The sequence below is a fragment of the Aethina tumida genome, chromosome 4 (assembly GCF_024364675.1).
Source record: "Aethina tumida isolate Nest 87 chromosome 4, icAetTumi1.1, whole genome shotgun sequence".
Classification (NCBI taxonomy): domain Eukaryota; kingdom Metazoa; phylum Arthropoda; class Insecta; order Coleoptera; family Nitidulidae; genus Aethina; species Aethina tumida.
The window spans coordinates 1,049,184-1,072,545 of NC_065438.1; the positions used below are offsets into that span (position 1 = coordinate 1,049,184).

Genomic DNA, 23,362 nt, shown 5'->3' on the forward strand with positions numbered 1-23,362 from the left:
ATTTCATATACATCAAAGGAACAGTTTACGGTAGTTCATATCTGTCTTGAATATGCATAAATGCAATCTGTACCTTATATAACCGGATTGCCAGTAGTTAAAACATGATGGTATTTAGTGGTACGTGTTATTAGTTATCTGGATGTGGGCGTTTGAAGGATATAAATCATATTAAAGGCAAAACTGTTATTAAGATAAGTTTGTCAATAATTTCTTGTTTGTGTGTTTGTGTCTAGTTATAAATATTTAACGTACTTTATTTTTTGTTATTTCCTGAGATAATTCAAGTTATGCATTTGTATTATATATTTTTATATTAATCATGATATAAAAAGTGCAAATTTATTTCTATGTGATGTCTCATGGTCAATGTTTAATATTTATTATTCATAATTACATATATTATAAAATTTTTGTTTGTTTTATACTGCACTTTTTCAATAATCCTAAAAATAATCATGATTTTTAATTTAAAGGACAATTTAAGTGGTGAAATAAAAAATCAAATATCCCAATTATATTTAATAATTTACAATATTTAATAAGGAAATAATATTTTAGAAGTTTATTCAAGGTTTTATGTATTTAAAATTTAACTAAGACTTTAGGATACTCCATGTTTAGATTACATTAAATTAGAATAAATTAATATATAAATTATTAAACAGATTCTAAAAGTATATAAAAATGTATTAAACATTTAAAAAATTAAAAACATTGTTGAAGTTTATATTTATAAATATTTTTAGATATTTTTTAACAACATATTATAATTCTCGTAGTTTTAAATCAACATTTTGACATTTGAAATCCAAATATCCAAATTTTTGAAGCAGAATAATAATAAAAATATTTCTAATATTTGTTTAAGATTTGATACATTAATTATTCAATTTTTTTAAATTTAATTATAGTTTTTAAATTTAAAAATATTTTTAAATATTTTTTTAAGATTAAAATAGAAATTATTAAAGAAATTCTAATCTACATTATATGACAATTTTGATATTTCGATACAGTATAATGATATATATATATATATATATATATATATATATATATATATATTCCTATAAAATTAGATATTTGCAATATCTAATTTTATAGGAATATATTTTTTAAATAATGTAATGTATAATTATACTTTTATTATATTTAGATATATTTTTTTATTATTTTTTAAGAAATTTTAATTTATTTTTAATACTATTAATAAACTACATGAAAGTTTGATCAATTTTTATGGGCAGATTTAAATAAGTAATTACATACTTTTATTAGAAAAAATAATATTGGGTAAGATTGGAATATTTTCTACTTCAACATTGTGTACATTTTCCATTCCCTAACTATAAAATAACAATAAATAAACTATAAATTGTAACTAAGCATTCCTGTAATTATAATTTCCTTCAATGCATTAAAAATATATTTTCGGCTCAATTAAAACAAAGAAAACTCTGAACACGATATTAATACATTAATTACTATTAAAAAATATGGAAATAATTTGCAAATTAATTTTTTTTCAATAAAGAATTGTGCATTCCACAATTAATTTTCATCACCTTTTAATTTCATATTGTTTCCTTTGAAATAAAATTTCAAATTTGTGTGAAAAAAATGAATAAAATTGCCCTCAACCCGACCGTATCAATCTAATCAGGAAACAAGGAAACAAGAGATGGGTGTTCCCAGTTGTAAAAAAAAAAACGGACGAAGGATGAATTGAGTGCCCCACCGACGAGCGCGGCCAGCGGGACCGCAGGTAATATCAGGAGCGAAGATCGAAACGAAGAATGAACTGAAGCAGCCGGTTAGTTTATTTGGTAACTCATAACGATGCACACGCACTTTTAGCATAAGCACGACGTTCGGTTATTATGCACAGTTGGTGAAAACACTTCGCGTTCACGTACTTTTGTTGGATATTTGTGTGTTTGTTGTGTTTAGACCGCACCATGGCTTTAAATACGCTTCAGTTTATGGTAAGAAAATTACTAAACTTTATTCGAATTTACGAATAAACAACAAGTATGGTCTTAAACGTAAATTAATTAATAACTGGCATTTATAAAGTACCCTTTTAATGAAGTTCTAAACTGTACTTCCAATTGTTAAAATAAAAAAATAAATTAACATGTCAAAACAAATATTTTTATGATCAATAATTATAATTATAAATATTATAATGAATTCATTTAATTAAATTACCATTATAAAACATGTTTAGTACTCCATAAAAGGAATGTGCCTATATTTTAATCCCAAATAAGGTTTTTTCTTAAATTTATAAGAAAAATGTTGTAATTTATATATTTTTTACAATCTTTTGGCTTTATGTTTATTTAACAAGTTTTTAAATATATTAAATACTCAGTAAGTTAATAATAGGTTTTCCATTATTTTAAATTTGACATGGCAAAATTGGCGAATGCGCCTTAAATACAATTTTGAAATTAATAATTTATTTAAATTGTTCCTGAGTTAATTACTTTTTAACACTGTGGAATAAACTTTAGCTATTTAAAAATGTTTATTTTCATAACTAAATATTTAAAATTAATACAAAATATTATAGAAATTGGTTTTTCACTATTTTTAATTTATCTATTTTTTATCAGTTATTTCTATCTAATTGTTACTTTTATATTGATTGATTTTTTTGAGATTTAAATTTAAAATTAACGAATTTTATTTCGCAAATTTCTGATTAACAGATATTTCATTTGAATTGAAAAAAGTATATTTAAATTAGTAATTAAAATTAAATTAATGAGGTTTTTATAGTTTAATGTTTTTTATAATTAAAATTAATTTAATACAACACAAAAATTATTACTGATTTAATTAAACTAAAAATATTACGTTAAAATTAACAAATTTTATTTTATTTTTTTTTTCAATAGTTGCTCAACTTACAAAATTGAATTTAAATTAAATTTAGCTATTTCCTTGTTTAAAAATTCTTAATTATTATTATTTATAATTTTACTTATTATTTACCTAAAATTTAGTTAATTTTTAAACAATTAAAATTAATTAAACTTACACTTTACATATACCATATACATATATTGTATTTTAATAACTAATTTACTGATTTTTTTTATTTATTTTGAATAAATATTTTTTCTAATTTATACTTTTTAAAATTTTTAATTGACTTTATTTTCCAGTTTAAAAATTGTTGTGTTAACTTAATATATGTCTGAATTTTAATTAATTAATCAATCATTATGTTATAATTTAAACAATCTTTTTTTAAAAATTAAAATTAATTAATTATGGCAAATTAAATTTAAAATTTCCAATGAAGGTATAAAAATATATTTATATTAGCTTTTAATAATTTATACAAATCATTTATAATTATTATTATTTTTTTGTAATTTATATAATAAGATAAACATATTATGGTATGGTATGGTATATTTAAAACTTTTATTAAATATTACATTCACACGTTACTTAAACTTTTTTACTGTAATATTTAAAATGTTTAAATAAAAATTCCGCTATAAAAGTGAAATATAAATATTATAAATTATACTGGAAATGTAAAAACTAAAAGTAAGTATTAAAACTTAATCATAGTTTTGCAATAATTAAATAAATCGAATTTTTATTCATTATATTATTGTTAGCAGAAATGTTTTAGAAAATTTAACATACATTTTCAAAGAATATTCCATATTCCACTACTAATTTATTGCAAAAATGTTATTAACGGATTTATGCAACATTATTCAATAATAATTCATATTATATTACAGTGTTTGCTGTACAACATTCTTTAAAAGTATTTTTCATATTTGATCTTAACAGGCAATTTCATATAATTGTATTTGTATTGTTGGACTTTCTCCTGCAATTGCTTTAATTCCATAATGCCTCACAACATAATAATGTACGGTGATTTGCTTTAAAAGGATTTTAATCAGTTAAATTCGCAATGGAAATAAATACCAAATTAATAGAATTAAGTTGTTACAACAATGGCTCGATATTTCTAATTGGGCATTAAAATATTTCACACGTCTTATTTTGACTTGTAATTAACTTTAATTATTATATGCCAAAGCAATGTTTATATATGTACTATTATTTTATTTTTGTTTATTTATAATTTCTCCACTTTCTTCTACAATTTAACCCAAATTCACAAAAATTAAAATGTGTACAAGATACATAATGTATTATTTATGGTAATTTCAACCATAAAATTCTGAGCCTATTTTTCTAATTAATTTCTTGGCATTTGTAGTACATTTTTACAAAACACACTTTTACTCAGTGACAACTTTAATTTGTTTTGTTTGTACAAATTTTTTAAGCTTAATGGCTTGTAAGACATAATTGTTGCTCTCATAAACATTTGAGAAATCTTCAGTTTTTCCACTAATACATATAAATTAATACATGGCTTGTTATTGTAAAATAATCGTTATTCATCATCCTACTTAGTTGACTGCGAAATTGATTATTTAATACCTAATTGTTTGTGATGAACAAAGTTGTTTATCTAAAAGTGCATCAAGATTCCTTAAGCAGATTACACTAGTCCCATATGCCATTTTTGGATTGGAACGATGCAAATTTCAAAACATCTAACAGAGAAAAAAATGTCTGAACGCAATGGTCTCGATAATTTCACAAAACAAACGCCTTATTTGGACTGAAGACGACTAATCAGATTATAAACAAACGTTTAATCTTGGGATTGTGTGATACAAACTGAAATATTTCAGAGTTGTTTTTTTGCCAGGATTATTTATATCTTTTATGTTAATGTTGTTTCACGTTAAAATTAATTGAGCATAATTACACAGCCAATTAAGTTATTAATATGCAATTATTACAAACCGCAGAGTATTAATTATTATTTTGTTTGTAATTTGAGATATGCACGATTTTAGTATTTGCATTTTGCAACGCAGATGAAGAGTCTTGTAGAAGTGTAGCAGAACAAATTAAAGTGCTCAGCTAATTACAAGATAAATTTGAAGACCAAAGAAATGTTCAATGATTTATTATGTAGGTAATAAAGGAAGTTCAGGTGAGGTTGATGCAACAAGTTGTGTAAGATGTGCAATTTTTTATGTTAATTTGTAGTGGGTTAATAACTGGTACTATTCTGTTACATATTCTGCGCATAATAACAGAAATCATTTTGTATTTCCTTCCTGCATAGAAAAAGATATTTGTTGGAATAACAAATTTTATTTAATTGAGTTTAATTATTATCGAAGGACAAATCAATTTTGTCAAACATGTAAAAATGATTTTTTTAGTCTAAAATAAACATCCTCGAATTGATCAATGAATGCATGTTGTGGTTGGATTAAAAATAATTATTTTTAACCTGTGAAGGTTGAGGGAGACATGAACACAAAACGTAAATAGTCCGGCATTGTAAAAATTTAGTCATGCCTCAATATTTCATAATTAGTTAACAATGCTGAAGAACAACAATGGACCCATTGTGGTTATTTCCAACTTTAAATATTATATAAACCGTCTTTTCTTATCAAAATTGACATTTTACCTCAAGGTGGTCGAATTCACGAACAATATTATAATTTGCAATTTAGATTGTTACAAGATATTGCAAGAACATTAAAAAATTAACTCAATGCAAATCAATTTTATGTAATGTTATAGTTACAATTTTTGTGGTCAGTTGAGAAAGTCTCATTCAGTTCGAAATTCTGGCTTCATTAATAACAATAACACTGCTTAAGTTCCCATAATTATTTTACTTGTTAACTAATACTAAACATTCAATTAGACAGGGAATCCCAGAACTTATTATATAAATTTAGTAAACGAATGAGTTCCCAATTACCGATTATATCATACTGATACAAAATCTATTCTGTTAATAAATTCACTTTTAAAAGCATCCTTTTCTGTTCCTTAAAAGTGCATACATGAATTAATTTAGTACTACAATTTTGAGCCTTTTATGGTTATATAACAAATTACAATGAAAGCAGGAAAACCCCGATGTTACAAAGGAAATAAACAATAAAGCAACCTAGTTGTCAATAATTATTATATTGATGAATAACGGAACGTTCTTTGGTGACTGACATAAGAATTGCAGTGACTGACTTTGGGAGGTGTGCCCGATAAAAATCTTTCACCTGTTATACACATAATAGGCTTTTAAAAATTGGTAATTAATATGTGATTAGTACATTTTTTTAATGTTCCATTATTGTAAAGCTAAAAAACTTTTACCTACATACAGCATTAAATGACAATGTTGTTCTTTCTAATGAAAATTTAATAAATATCTACAATTTTAAATTGTTTATTTATTATTGCTTCAAGTGTTGACACATCTAAAAATAACTCCTAAGTAGGCACATATTTATGTAACTCAAGAATTCTCTGAAAAAGTACTTGAAACTTTCTCCAAGTTTTAATTCCAGATAATTTCCATTAATTGCTGCAATCTGTATCCCAAGATTATAAAATCAGTTTAATATCCCATTTTTAGACTCATTGTTTTCTTAAGTGCAGCAACACTCCTGTACTTTACTTTCAGTGTGTTATAACAGCTTTCAGGGTAATAAATGTTAGTAAAATGATAAACACGTCAAATAAATGTCGAATAATAAAATTCTTGGACATAAATTTGTTTGAATTGAATTATCTCACACTAAAATGTTTGAATCACTCCTTCAAAAGTGTCGTGTTATTATGTCATGTATTATGTATTGAACCATTTCTCAAACAAAAATAATACATTAGCCTTTCTTTCTTTGAATTTTATGGTTTTTATGTGAAAAATAATAACAAAAGTGAAAGAATACATTATTTTAATGTTAATTTTTAAATGAAGAATCATTTAATCTAATTAAATCTTCACATGCAGAAATAATATTTTTGAATCATACCTGAAAAGTATCTTATTGTATCATGTGTTACGTATTGAACCATTTCTCTAACCAAAATAGTGTGTTGGGCTTCCTATTATTGTATTTTATGTTTTTTTGGTATGAAAAGTAATAATAAAAATGAAGAAAAACACAATAAACGTCACCATTTTGATGCTAATTACCTCTCCTTGAAAAATATCTTATTTTATGGTACATTGTAATGAAAACAAAATATCATTCGAAGTAATTAATTGTGCCAAAAAAAACTTATTATAATTAAAGGTTTTTACCTCCAACATACTGTTAAACTTTGAATTTAAGTACTGTGAGAATTCCTCTTTTTCCTCCACGTTTGAACAAGGCAAAGTCATTTCCATTATATGAATCCCAAGCTCGTGAAGTATGTTAAAAACCCTATTTTAAGAATAATTGTTTAGTCGGATGCAAACAATACATTTACTTCATTTTTATGCGCAATTGAATCAGCATAAATAATGATTATACATCCATATAACTCACATTAATAAATTTCTCACAGAAAAAATAATAAAATCTAATTAACATGTCACTCACGAACGTGGCTAGTTAATTGATGCACTTAGAAAAGCATTGGATAACGGATCTTGTTAACAGTTTTCCGGAAGGTGGAGTATGATTGCTGGCATGTGCAATTTGATGTAAAAACCAGTTTATTTTAATCAAACTTTAGGCATAACTGCCCATAAATCAACTCGTATCCGCAATAGTTATGCACAAATCCCATACAATTCAACAGATTAAACGTTATGCAGTCCAGATCATAACAGTACCGTTGATTTTTATTGGCCACATTTATTTTTTCTAATGTGAAAGCGCCACTTTCTTTGTTCCACAACCGATATTCTTGGCAAAGATCATGATTTGTTATTAACCTTTTGCACAACGAGTCGACGAAAAAAAATCAGGATCAAAAATAGAGGATTTTTATTTATGTTGATCGTGTCCAACTGAGTGTTTCATAAAACCACATTGTATAACTATTATTTCCAATAATGCAGTTGGTGCCGATTGCATACAAATCATCTTGCCAGATTTCAAATTTATGTTGAGGGAAATTATACAACAGCAACGACATTGACACCATTTCGACCAGTTGCATTCTTAAAATAAAACAACCAATAATAATTTCGCTACAACTTGAAACAATAAGGGGATAACAAACGATTTCTAGTGACAATAAAAAAGCTGAAATTTCCGTTGGGTGTGACCTCAGATAACTAAATATTGAGTAGAGATAAGTGATTTTATCAAAAATAACACGTTTACTGGCTTAAATTACGAACAACGCCCTGATATTTTCATGTTTACAGGGCACAGGTTATTTTAAATATGGACTTCAGAATAAGGCAATTTTAGGAAGTGAAAGCGTTGTAATTCAATACGAAAAAGTTTTATAAATGCCTTTTTATGAAACCCTACTCAAATTGGTTAAGTTAAATTGAGTATGAACTGATTTATATTACATTGTAAATAATTTAAAATAAAATAAGTTGAGTCTGTATTGTCTGTTGCAAAACAGCAGATGTTCAATTAAAACGTATAACTGTTTAAATTAGACTTAAGGTAATTAAAATATTAAAAGAAGAAATGGCAAATTATGTTTTTGAATGACAATTTTAATCCACTTTTCATTCAAATCAACAAATGTAATTACTTCTTAATTGTCATGGATATTCACTGCATCTGTTGCTTAATTATGATGAGAACAATTAGAAATCCCAAACACAGACAAAAATATACTAACCTAACTATTATTAGTAATAAATTTCATAACTGAAACGCAGCCTTAAAAGGCACCAGGAAGCTTGATTGACTGAAATAAATCATACACATCATTAAGGTCCTTAAAAATACCCAATCCTTAGGCTAATTACATAACCTATCCCGTGAAATCTCTGTATTAACAAGTCTGCTACAATTATCATTTACCTAAATACAGCAGGAAACCTGCAGGTTGTAGAAAAACCCAAATTGCACGAGACGAGCAAAACATCGATGCATATTCATAATTACGGATAATTAAGGATTTAATTGCACTGTCAATTATGTGTTTAGATGTTTTATTGTGATGACTAGGAAACTTAGATTCGTCCATGAACCTAGTAAAAAGATGTACAAGGATTTTTTGTGTGTACTACCGGTAATGAGCCTGATTAAAATGATTTATTCATTTTAATATAATTATTCTTAGATAACTGTATGAATATTCATGTCTTAACAACAATAACTTACAATTTTATGGTGAATTAATAGTAAACAACGCTAATGAACTACAGGAGATTAAGTAATTAATAAAACTGTAAGTAGTATTTTATAATTTCTAAAGTTATACTTACTACAACATAAAATTAATGATTTATGTTAACTAATTATTCGTTGCTGAAACTAAACAAATATTATATAATTTTTTACATAAATTTATTTGACTTTTGGATATGAAGAAATGAAGAAAATACACTATATCTAAAATATAACAAAGGTTGAATTTTATTTGTTATTTATTGTTGTTAAAATACTTTAATGAACCAAAATTTAAGTAGTAGTTCTGCTAAAAATTGACAAAGTTAAAGTGAAAAGATTCACCTTCTATTACTTTTTCAACCATAGATTCAAATTTCTAAAAGTAAAAGTTTAATAAAGTAGTTGATGGTTGTTGTAATTAAATATACATGTAAAAACAATTTCGTAGACAACTTGTAGTTTTCTCAGAATGAATAAAATTCGTTTTTTTAAGAAAGTTGATATTGGATATTTCTGTTTCTTCAAAAGCTAAACGTTTCTCTAAAAGAAGAAAGAAGGAGCAAATTAAGTTTTTTCAAAAAATGACTAAAGTTGAAATTTTCATAACACATTAATTCTTTCTATTGAGAAAATTTTAATGTTTTAATATGAAGAAAGTTATCTCTAAAAGAAGAAAATGTTTTTTCTAGATCAATTATATCAAACTCTTACTTACCTTTCCATTGTTGTACTTTATTTCTTCAAAATATTGCCCATTTTGAAATTTTTATCAACCTTCTAATCTGATTCTGATTGATTAATGTTGATAATGAAACGACTCATTATTTGTTATCTGGTTTTTTAATTTGCAATTTCAAGGCATAATTAGTTAATAGTGGTGTCGAAAACTGTTGTTAAAGTTTTAATTTTAGTTTCTACAACTTTCAGCTAGAAGAGTTTTTTGCTTTAATAGTGATTAATGATTCAGCAAGTGCATGATTAATTAAGACCACGAAAGAAGTTTGTAACACATCTGCTTCTGAAACTCCTGAATTACAATTGGGTGTTCCACATTTTGAAATTTAGACATGTGCTTGAAGCAGCTTGATACAATCAATTAATCCTGAACAAAAACAAACGATCACCACTTTCGTTGCATCAGGAAGCAGATGTGGCCGATAAAATGTATCTAACTCTTCAGTTCCATGTTGTTCGACTCCATATGTTCAAGGCCAGCTCAGCTAGGTCAGGTAAAAGTAAAACGGAGTCTCATCGCGTCGACGACGACAGCGAGGTGAAAGAAACTGAAAGTCGTTACCGACGTTTGATAACCGATGATTATTGCACGCAACAGTCATTGTTTATCTGAAAAATGCGGCCCGTTGCGGCGTCTACTGTTTAAGTGTTATGTTAGCTGAACGGAAGTCGAGATTATGTTTAAGTGTGTGCTGGATGTTGCCTTCCGGTTTCAGGCTTTTATAACCTCAATTAGCTGCATCCACACACATTGATTTTCGATGAGATAAATTGCATCCAATCTATTTCGTATTGGAGAGGTGATTGTTATCTTGATTTAAGAAAATGTCGGCTTTTATGGCCGTGTTCTCACACCAGTACATTCACTTTTCCTGAATTGATGTGTGATTAGGCTTCTTCATCCTACAATTATTCAGGCGAAAACTCAAAAAAATTTTGATGTACATCTTACACTCCTTTTTATTAAATATAAAAAATCAAATTATTGTATTATATTAAACAATTATTTATGTCTTAAATATCAAAAAATAAAATAAAGTGAAATAAGCATTCCTGAAATAAGCTTTTCAGGATAAAAACGTAATATTAATATAAAAAAATTAAATAAAAATTAACATTTTATGTACTTATATAATTATTTATTCCTGGCCATTTATTTTTTATATATTTTTATAATTATACAAAAATTTTCCATTTTAAATTAATAAATTGGAACAGTTTGTAACACCAATGGAAGTATTTATTATATAATATATGTACATATACATTTTCAAATTGTTTTTTGCATTAATATAATTAGGTTGTGTATTACAAATAAGCAAAACATAAAAATTTCCATCCAATTAAACTCCTATTATTTCTTATATAATGGAAATTTTGGGCCCAAACTTTTAGTTCAATTTCAACCGATTAACAAACACATTTTTTTGCTGTGCTTTCTTCAACTTGATCTACACGAGTGAACTTACTCACACTCGTAATTTATATTTGTAATTTAATTATGCAGCACCTTCTTCCTTGGTCTTGTGTAACTGCATGTTTTGATCCATTAAATTTTAAATCAATCTAATTAAAGTGATGACGAATAGGTAATTAGGTGTCGCTTTTTTATTTATTATTGGATGTGTGGATGGGATGATGGTTCCCTTGGTCTCCTTTCATAGTCATGTAATATGACTTTTACTAATAAAACTAGAATATAATTTTTTAGAACTTAATTACAAGTTATAAAATGAATAATTTTGTTATAAAATGTGGGGAACGTTGATAATGTTAATAATAATAATATTTTTATCTACCATTAACTATTTTTAAATGTTTTTTCACTATTTCGTTCCATTTCTATTTTAGGTAAGACAATTTAATCTACTTGTAAGTATTGTTTTGGCTATAATTGTAATTTTTATTCAACAACTAAATTTCTATTCTAAATTGTTTATTGCAGTTTCTGGAGTAAGAGAAAATTACAGTTTAATTAATCGGAAAACGATAATTAATTCATGCAAATACTTAAGTTACAAAAATTGACTTTCCACTAATTATCATCTTACAAACCCAAAATGTGTCTGGTGATGAGATTACAGATTATATTCGCAGATTCTCACATAAATTTAAATCTTTAAACTTTATTTAAACATTTAATTACAGCTTAAATTAATAATCGATGTGATTTTATGCGAAAATTATTTATAACATATGTCAACAGTTTCTCACAACATATTAATTCAGTATGATTCATCATTTATGTTTTATTAATTTACTACTAATGACATGAATTAAAAGTACGCAAGGTGACATTCATTACTTTTATTTACATGTCAATATTATTTGTTAAAACTGAATACTATTGACATGTTCATTTATGGAGGAAAACTGGAACAGGAAATTATTATTATCAGTATTAAATTTTCATAAATATTTAGAAATTTCCTGACAATTTCACACAAATTTTTAAATAAAATTTCGTAATATGCAATTTCATACAGTGAATAGTGTTTATGATATTTTGATTATCAGCAATAAAATTTAATAAATAATTAGAAGTTGTCGTCACCTAACACAATTTTTGTGATATGTAATTTCAAGTACTGAATTGTGTTTATGACACTTTGATGGGTCTGAGCAAAAATAATTATTAATTTAGTATTTTTAATTAAAGCACTTATAAAGAATTAATTTATTTTTAATAGTAGAAACAAATATAATTTGTTATTATAATTTATTGTGACAATCTATCCTTGATTTATCATATGGAAAGTGAAGCAATAATCCTCCAGAAACTTAAGTTAAGTTTTCCTGAAGAAGATCAAAAATATTTTGATTTATCCTTGAATATATTTTTTGGTACAAGCAAATAGAGTATGTAAGATCTAAAAGGGAGAAGGATATCAGGAAATTTCAGTGTATCTAGCTTCACCACTCTCCCTATTAAATTGAGTCATTTAAATTATATTCAATATTATGTTGAGAAGAATAAAGCAATCAAGTCTTTTTGAGGAGGACAAGAAGAATGTGAACAGCCCAGGAACCTGCTGAAGCTCTGAGCCCTTAAAAAAGAAGGTGCAGGGTAAACCCTGTAAATCCTTTCCTCTGACTAAGAAGAATTATTGATTTGATTTAAAATTTAAAATGAAATAACTTTCTGATTTAAGTAGTAAATTTTAAATCATGTTCTTTTACTAAACATGACTCCAAAGTAAAATCACCAATAAATATTAATGTTTTCTCTAATTCTTACATTTTTTCTCACTTTTCCTAATTCATATGATTACAAAATAATGTTAAATTAATGCGTAGTAACACCAAAACATTAATTTCTGAAAATACAAACACGTTGGGTGCCAGAAGCCGTTTTCTAAACAAGGAATACTTTCGTAAACCAGCTTTTATGTCAAGTTGGGCGCAGGAATGTCTAGAATACTTTAAATATCCTTGCATAAATAATCAGCATTCTTTATGGGAGGCAGCAATTTCACGAACAAGCGTAATTAGTTGTCCATAAAGTGTTAAATAATTTAACACAGTGAGTGATTAACTGTGTTGTATTCCTGAACTAGATCAATCGGACAGTCACCACCTGCTTCGAAGATGAATTATTCCAAAACGACGCATTCGTGTCAAATCAACTGTTAAACCTTATTAACACTTTCTTCACATAAAACACATAAATTCCGAATGTATACCAAACATAATCTAAATAAATAATAGGTGGTGTTACATTCACGTTCGTTTAGAAACATCCTAATTAGACAATTGTGAAACCTTTATTGTATAACGTAAACATTCATTTAATCTGCCCAGTTATCTTCCAACAAAAGTTTTGTGTGAGAAATCAGAATCCCGGACAATTGTTACATAAAAAAAATGTAACACGCCACTCCAAATTGTGTGACAATGCACCGAGAATTTATTTTGCACGTTCACTTAACCACAATTACAATCTGTGCCAATGCTATTACAAAATATTCAAAAATAATTGTCATTACTGTGTTAATTATTATTATTTTGTATTTAAATTTTTAAATATTTGAATAAAATAGAAGAATTAAAATTATTCATTATTTTATGTTATTGTCAAAATTTAAAATTATAAACAATTTTTTTAAATTCAATAATTTATTTTACATTTTTTTTCTTATTTTTATTTATTTTTTACAATTACATATTTAACATTTTAGTTTAATTTTAATATTTTCATAAAATTGTAAAAAATCAAAAATAATTTAATTAAATATTATATATTTTTTAATAAAAGTAAAATTAAATAAAGACAATTATTAAGAATGATGAATTAAAAATAAAATTTTAATAGAAATGTTTATATGTAATATTATTTTTTAATTATATTGTAAAAATTTTACTTTGTTATAAAATTATAAAAACAAATGATTTAATTAAGTTTTAATTAAGGCAAAAAGAAATAAAATTAGTGAAAATAATTAATTTAAAAAATTTTAATGTGAATTCTATATATTTACTTTAAAATTTGTTATTAATAAATATATTTTGTTGGTTTAATTAAATTTTAATTAACAATTATTATATTTTCTAATGGCAAAATAAGAAAAATAAAACCCCATAAAGAAGTCATTATTTATAATTAATATGTAATAAGAAAAATAATTTAATATTTATAGAAAATAAAACTAAAAAATATTTTTTTAAATTTTAAATGTAATTTAAATTAAGAAATAAAACAAAAATAATTGACGAAATAAAATTATATTGGTAAATATAATTACTTATTATAATTGTATGATGTTTCATATTTATCGTACAAACAATAAAGCTTTATGTATATTGTCCTGTCCAACAAAACGTAGAAAGTGTGAACCATTTAAAATCATGTACGATTCGGCACGATATCTTCGGAATTATAAATTATTCACGCCTTTTTAGCAACATAAGTAAACACAATTAATCCCTGATTTTCCTCACATAACTGTTGGCATAAAATGAATAATTACTTCAGGTATTCCAACGAATAAGGTGAATTCACACATTATTCGTTTTATGTTGGATAATTTAGTGAATGTGCACACAAATAACTAAACTATTTTACGTCGGTATGTATTACAAAATGTGTTTGTAATGTCGCAAAAATGTTGGAATATTTATTTCATTAATAATCCATTAATAACATTCAAATGTAAATTGTTAATGTTTATTCAGATCCAGTTGCATTTAGTAATTGCAATAAATACAGGAGAAATCCCACAAATGTCAGTTGCTGTAGTAATTAATGGTTTAAATGGCCCTGCTTATAAACAATATTTACACTTGTATGTTGTATGTTGGATGGCTTCTATTCCCCTCAATCGATTCTATAATTTATAGAGATTTTGTTTGAAAGGCATTTTTAGACGGTGATTTTTCTAAAAGTGCTCATTCAATTAAAATCGACATATAAGGCGAATGCATAAATTGGATTACCAACACTTCAAATGTAAATTTATGCATATAGCATTTAGAAATAGGAGTAAATCTGTAAGAGTATCCATATTTATATCGAGGGTGAATCGTGATGTCCTTGTGAATAAAACACAAACATAATTAATATAAAAAATTCCATGATTCTCATATTATTTGCACGAACCATGCAGGTGAGACTTGGACTATTTCTTTAAATAATTTAATTGAATTGCAATGTTGCGTTAGCCTGTTTATAAATATCGAATGGTTGTATAATCTGATTGACAATGTTTACATTTTCATTATGAAAATCCACTGGCGGAAGACAATAATTACAATGGATATCCATCAGTCATTGACAACTAGTGCATAACATCTTAAAATATCAATGTAGTAATCCCATGTTGTTGTTGTTCGACGTCTGAATTTATTAAACAGAACGTGGTGATGGTAATCGAAACGTAAATTACAAGTTTCTTTAATAGCAACACATCACTTCTTCAATTATGTTCCACGTCTAGCTTTAATGGCGTGCCATTTGTTTTTTGATTAATGTGATAAGATGCAGAATGCATGAAAAAATTGACAACCACGAGATCAGATCGAATATTCGAGATACTAGGTCGGAACAGGAGATTGATGATAGCTCTAATTAAATTACGTCTTCCTTGTTCAATAAATAAACTATTATCAATTAATAATCAAATACATGAACTTTGAAATTTTTTCTAATTTTTTATTTATTTTATTTAATATATTTAATATTATTTATTATATAGGAGATATACATTATGAAAGATCTAATATAATTTATCACATCGAACAATTACTTTGTAATTAAAAAATACACTCTCGTTTATGAATATTTTTACAATTACATAAATTATCGTCGATGGGATCTAACGCAACTTTAATAAGCATTTACTCCTCTCATAATTAGTAAGACAGTTTTACTTAATCGTTCAGCAGTTGAATCGTTCTAAAACCAATCAATTTGAACACGAGACTAATTACAATTACAAGAATTTAATTAATTAAGCGTCAAATAGAAAATTAATAAATTTAATTAAATTTTCCTGAATGATCGGTTTGATAATAACTGTAATGTAATGTAAGCGGGTATGATATAGTTAATTTTGCAATCTGTGCAATTTATAACTAACTAACTAACTGTTATTTATGTATTACAATTGAATTCAACAATCCTTACAAAATTGTTGGAGATATTTATCAGTGCAACACCACACGTAATTTAATCCTGAAATGGCACCTTCATTGAATTTTAGAGAACGTTATTGAAACATGTAAATTATTAAGAGTGCGACAGAAAATTATTATTCTTACAAGAGTAATCCTTTTACTGTCAACACATGTTAAATAAAAAACAAATTTAACAATAGTTTTTGTGCAAACGCCTTTAGAAAACGTCGATGCCGATTTCTAAAATTATATAATCAATGTGACGGATTCGTGAAAAACAGACATTCAATTATGGGAACCTTCCGGGAAACCAAAGGAGTATAATCAATTTGAGCCGGCAACAATAAGCCACGTTAGCCTTTGTATTGCATCGATGCCATATGTAAATATGGAATTACGCTATGGAGTGATTTGCTCACGTTTTTGAATATATTAGTTACACGAGATGATCAGAAAGTTGACAAGTGTTTCCAGTTTCGTAATGTGGAAAATGGATCATATCGACTGACAACTGATATTTTTAGCACTGTGAAATGAAAGTCAATGGTTTTATAGACTTTTAATCATTTGTCTGAAGTTGTCCAAGGTGAGAACAACATTAAATGGTTTTCTTCAACAATTTAGAAGTAATTGGCTGATACTATTTACACATACAGGAAGATATGTTAAAGTTTAATAATAACATCCTTTAAAGGAGTTGAAAATGTGACCCATTCATTGTTACTTACTTATATTATTTTGGATTCCATTATTAAAGTTAAAACCATAATCACAACATGGGTGACTTATTTAAAATAAAATTAGAAACTGTACAATAAAATTTAATTTTAAAAAGCCTCAATGTTTTTTTTTAATACAATGTCATTAGTAAAAAAATTTGGACATTTAAGTGAAATTAAAAAGTAATTTTCTGAATCGTCGACTGAAAAAATTATGCGGAATTAGAAATTTAAATATTGTGGCAATTTTCGACATATGTTACTCGAAAGGTTTTTAATTTTTTATGGTAATTGCACTAAAATAATACTATACAAATATACGCTAAAGATAATTGTTAACATTAAAATACTGCCCAGAATTATAAAAAATATACAGGGTGCTTTTGAAACCTCTGTACATTACATAAATATTTCAATATCTATTAATACAAAAAAAAACAATGAAATATTCCACAACTAATAAAAAATTTAACTCACTTTTACTTAAGAGAAACTACAATTATTATTCATAAAAAAAACTCCCTAATAAAATTTTCATTTTTCTATCAAGAAAGATTGATAAAAATAATTTATTATTATTAATTTACAGCTGAATTTTTAGGTTAAATTCAACTGTCATATTTAAAACTGGAGATTTTATAAGCTGTAAATCAATTATTTAATCCTTTTTAACGAAATTTCAATCGAAAATTTGTAATTGACAATATTGAGGACAATGTTTAGGTCTTGGACATCCTTTTTATGTTTGTTAGTTAATACCTGAGGTTGCTAGCAATAATGATAATGGCTGAATTAATTAATTAATTAATTAAAAGATCTAAGTGCTGCTTTGTTGGGGTTCATCAGTGTTACCCTTCTGTTACAATAGAAGCTTTCTAGTGTCTAGTTCATTTTATATTTTGTAATAAATATTCAGGGATATAAAATATTTTTCTATAGAAAAATCTTATTACAAATAAGTTTAATAAATGAATATACATAAATAGTTGTGGTTTGTAATACAAGTAATAAATAATTCTCAGTAAACAACATTAAGAATTGACACATAAACGATGACCGGTTGCTTAATTCTGTTCACACATGTTTCCAAATCGGTCATAAGAAAATCGATCTTCGACGTCGGATTAATTTTGCAACACCTTTCACGTGCAGTTTTTTCTTGTTGCACACATAATGCACATAATTTAAATGGTGCGTGCCCATATGGTATTAAGTACGAGGACCTCTGGATCATCTGTGGGATCAAGCAAACCATGGTGATTGATCAACCATTTTTTTTTATTAGAAAGTTTGCTCATATTAAAAAACAATAATCATTAATCGTACTGATCAATGTCAGTGTGGTGCCAATTTTACAGAAGTAGGTTCACACCGACCCTGATGGTTGTTGGGTTCATCCTTCAACTTTAATTTTGATATGAAAAGTGTGAGAAATTTGAGTACGTTGCTCCAAACATTTAAGAAACACACAACTGCATAAATGCACGACATTAGCTTGTAATATATTACTTTACAGCTGGCGGTTAAGAATGTCAAGTTCATACGATAGCACGTCTATTATACCAATATTTGGAATGATGCATTGTTGCAACAATGGTGTAATCTTACTAAGTGCATTTAAATACATACCAACAACGCAACCAGCCTTTACGAAATGTCTTTAAGCACGATAAATATAAACAAATCGAAGGAACAAAATTTATGTAAATTTCTACAATTTTAATTTGATTTGGATTGATTGGCAAAGCTTTTTTGTTAGTACAGAAATTTTAAAAATTATTCTTACACATTTTTTAAGTATGTAATATAAGATAATAGTTTGTACATGTCTAAAATAAATAATTATCCAAAATCTATTATAAATTTCATATTTTTTGACACACTGCTTGATTGTCAATTTATTTTAAATGTCATGATAATTCAGAAAATAGGTTTACTATTGTAATTATGAATGCTTTCATTAAAAATCGTATTACGAAGGAAAGCACAATAATTGTTTCTGTAAATTTATATTATTTATAATTTCTGTAAAATTAATCTTAAATTTAAAACCACATATGTTTCCCAATCGATTTCATACTGAGTTTCTATATTCATTCAAAATTTAATATGTTATATGGAGTATTACACCATATAATTTTTATGTGCATTTCCAATTATCATATTTTTAAATTTTATTTACAATACATTAAATTTTGCCAATATTTTGAAATCATTATTTAAAACCAGTATTTATAACGTAATTTAATTATAAAATGAATCGTAAATATTATTAATATCTCATTAAATATATTTTTTTTTTGTATTCATTAAATTATTCCAGGCAATTAAAAACTAATTATTTTATAATCATTTATAAAAACAAATTCATATTATGAAAGAATTTTTGAAGAAGTTTTCTGTCATGATAATAAATAATAGGTTTTAACGTATTTCTACAGTTTTAATTAATTGTTAGAAATTAAAAAAGTTAAATATTATTTGAAAGACTCTCTTGAAATAACTTAATAACCAAAATTATTGAAATATGTTCAAAATATTACAATTTTTGTTTGTTTATTAACATGTTAATTATAATGTGACATTTAAATCATGCATAAACAATGTAAAAAAACTGTGTCCCAAACAAATATATTTGTTGTCACGTGTGAAGGTGATGGAATCATTTTTAATTGAAATTATTCAAATTCGTTCAGGGCGTCTCACCAAATTATATCAATAATGTCAAATCAGTCATGTGTCAGTCGGTAGTTTGTTTGTTAATTTAATTGGACACCTTATTTTTATAATTGGATTTAATTGGAACACGCATTTATTTGTAATGATGTCCTTGTACACCATTTTCGAAGCCCTTTTTTGTAAATTAAGTAAAAAAAGTTTTCCGGGATCAACTTCCACGCTTTTAAAAATGCACAAGTGACATTTCAATGATGTTAATATAATTTCCGTGACGTGACGTGAAATCTCTGTGGATCTCCCACAGTTTTGCAGCATTTTATGGTATTTAAACATGCTACGATTTAAGACAAATGTTACAATTTGCGGCTATTAAATTACTTGGAATACGAAGCGGCATTTGTACGTCGGACTATTACATGTTCATTTTACAAGAGATCGCATCCCTAACCACTTAAAATTACAAGGAAACGTAAACAGCGTTATAAATATAAAATTACACTGTTTGATAAGTGCAGAGCATTTCGTAATCCAATACACATAATGATGTTTCAGCATTGTTAATCTTTTGGAACAGCCCGAGAATTGTTTTACGAGTTTTGAAATTCGAATAATAGAAACTGATATATTTTGTGTAATTAAAACGTATATACGAGCCGGAATTGTGAAAATTTATCTTTTGTTTATGTTTGGCAAATTAGACATGCAGGAAATTACGAATTTGGTCAAAGAAGTCGTTTCCTCACTGGATTTATTGTTATTTTCCTTTTAATACTCTCTCAAAAATTATATACCCAATTTCAAATTTATATCTATCAAGAATAAATTACTATTTTAAATTTTATTGATAAATACTTTAAACTTTAATCGTAGAAAGTATCTTCAGTGGTCTTCAGTCTTAATAATCTTTGATAAATGTGTAAGACATTACTAAAATGAGTTTTCAACATTACATTATTAAATATTGTCTTTTGTTTATGTTTGGTAAATTGGAAACAGATGAAATTATGAAATAAGACGAAGAAATCATTTCCTAACTTATTTATCTTTATTATTTCTCATTTCTACAAGTTAATTTAATAATTTTAAATGCTTCAAATGATTAAAAGACAATTTGATTGTTTTTTTATTCAGAAAAATATTAATATTTGAAATATTTTTGAGTTTCAAAATTAAAATTGATTAGATATATAATTTGTGGTATATAAATATATTTTTACATTATATGTATGATAAATAAAATTAGTTTGAAAGACAAAATTAGATGGAAATATAATTTAGATTAATATATAGTAATTAAATATAATTTAATATAATATATTTGTAATTTAATTAGAAAATACGATTTGAAAAAATTAATAAATATCTATTTTATATCTAATAATTTTTAGTATTTATGTGTGACAATTTTTTATTGTTTTTATGTTAATTTATGTTAACTTAACGAACTTAATACTTAATAAAAAGAATATTAAGTTACACAAAAAAAACTAAAATTTAATTTAATGACAATTTGTTATGTAAGAAAGCAATATTTAACTTGAAATGGAATTAGCTGCAATAAAATATCTTTATAATTGTTTTTAACGTTTTCCGGTTCATAAAATAAAACAGCAACGATAATTTTTATGTTATCTATAAAAATAATAACCAAATAGGGATTTATTACATAACTAACTTATGTAAAAGGAAGTTTTTGTATTTTACAATTTATATAAAGATTTAATTATATTAATATACGTAGATATAATCACATTCAAAATTAATATATAATACATAATATATAATATAAACAAAATAAGTTGTAAAAAATATCTAAAGTATCTTTATTGCATTTTTAGTTTATGTAAAGGGGATAATTTTATGTTAATAATTTACATAAAATATTAATTGTACAAATATAGTCAAATTAAAATTGAATATTTACATAATTGGCCATAAAATTATTGTTAGCCCCAACCCAAATTATACTCAATGATTATAAATTACTTGATTAAAAAAGTAAGAAAACTAGTCAAAGATTGATGTTAAAAAATAAAGTAATACTTATAACTTTTTATAATTAATGTCGTTTTAGAAATAAAAACTAATGACATAGATTAAATAACTTTTAATAATATGTAAGTTAGTATTTCTTTGTAAGAAAGAAACCGCCTAAAGTAAGTAAATGGATGTAATAAGAATTTTAATAACCTAACCTCAGCTTATAATTTCGTTTTCCTTTGACAAATAAAATACACCACAAACCCATTATTCAAATTAATCGACCATAATAAATTCCGACAAACGTTATGGGATCAGCCCGGACTATTTTGCATAAAATACATATCCATCGCATTGTATATGCAAATTCCTCCACACCAAAAAAAAAAACGATATCATTCCGATAAATTGTTTATTTATGCTTTTCTTTCGCAGGTTATTCTGGTCGGTTTGGCAGCCTTGGCATCGGCGAAGCCCATTATGGTGACGTTCGGAACGAAACAAGGTCCCATTGTGCCGAGACAGAAGTCAACAGCCTTCCAGCCTCGCAACCTTGCGGCCAGAAGTCCCGCTCCGGTGTCGGAGGAGCGAGAGGACGTGCCCAATCCCCAAACTTACACCCCTTTAGTGCCTCACCAGTACAGAACTAAGCTGTTGTCCGTCAAGGTGCCCAGCAATTTGATTTTGGGCACGCCTCTGGACCAGAAGTTCACCCCCAGCTTGCAGAAGTACAACATCCAAAAGAAGCAGGCGCAGGGCAGGAGTCTAGGCCCGGATTACACCGGACCTCACATTTTCGAGAGACAGGACTACGAATTCTTGGATGCTCCGCAGAAGACGACGCTTCAACCCTCATTCAGATACGACAGGCCACATTATTATCAACAGATTGAAAACAATTACAACTTACAACAGGATAATCAAAGATACGTGCCTCAAATTGGCATCGTCTATTCCGGTGGTGTAAGATATTACGTTCCTCAGTTGATTCCACAGCAGCAGCGTGAGCAACAAATTCAGGAACAGAAGGAGCAAAACTCGGTCTACGATCACTCAAACGAAAAAGTCACTTATTAAATTTAAATAATTAAGGGTATGGAACTGATTTTAGACCACTTAGTTGATTTAATTTATGACATACATCTGAAATAGTTTTCTTCAACCAATACCCTTAAGTAAAAGCTGTGCCAATACAACATTGTAAGAAAATTTCCTTATGTTTTAATTTGTTTAAAAATTCTTGTCGTGTCATATTTTTATGATACCAAATATGTATATACTGTATTAGATCTAAGATATTGTAACCCCAATGAAGTTTAATAATTAATGAGAAAAAGTATTATTAAAGAGTCACCTTTGTATAGTTAGTAGTATTTTTTTTATTAAGGAAATTGCTTCTTTTTAATAAATGACAACAAAATATAAAATGTAAATTTGTATAAAAAATAAAAAGTACTTAATTATTAA

General features: G+C 26.1%; 1 protein-coding gene across 1 annotated transcript; it reads left to right on the top strand.

Moving 5' to 3' along the window:
- The first annotated feature begins 1,816 nt into the window (after window positions 1-1,816).
- On the top strand, window positions 1,817-23,362 carry LOC109605337 (uncharacterized). The gene is made up of 2 exons (XM_020021903.2): window positions 1,817-1,988; window positions 22,331-23,362. The coding sequence occupies exons 1-2, from the start codon at window positions 1,962-1,964 to the stop codon at window positions 22,970-22,972; spliced, it is 669 nt and encodes a 222-aa protein (XP_019877462.1). The 5' UTR covers window positions 1,817-1,961; the 3' UTR covers window positions 22,973-23,362.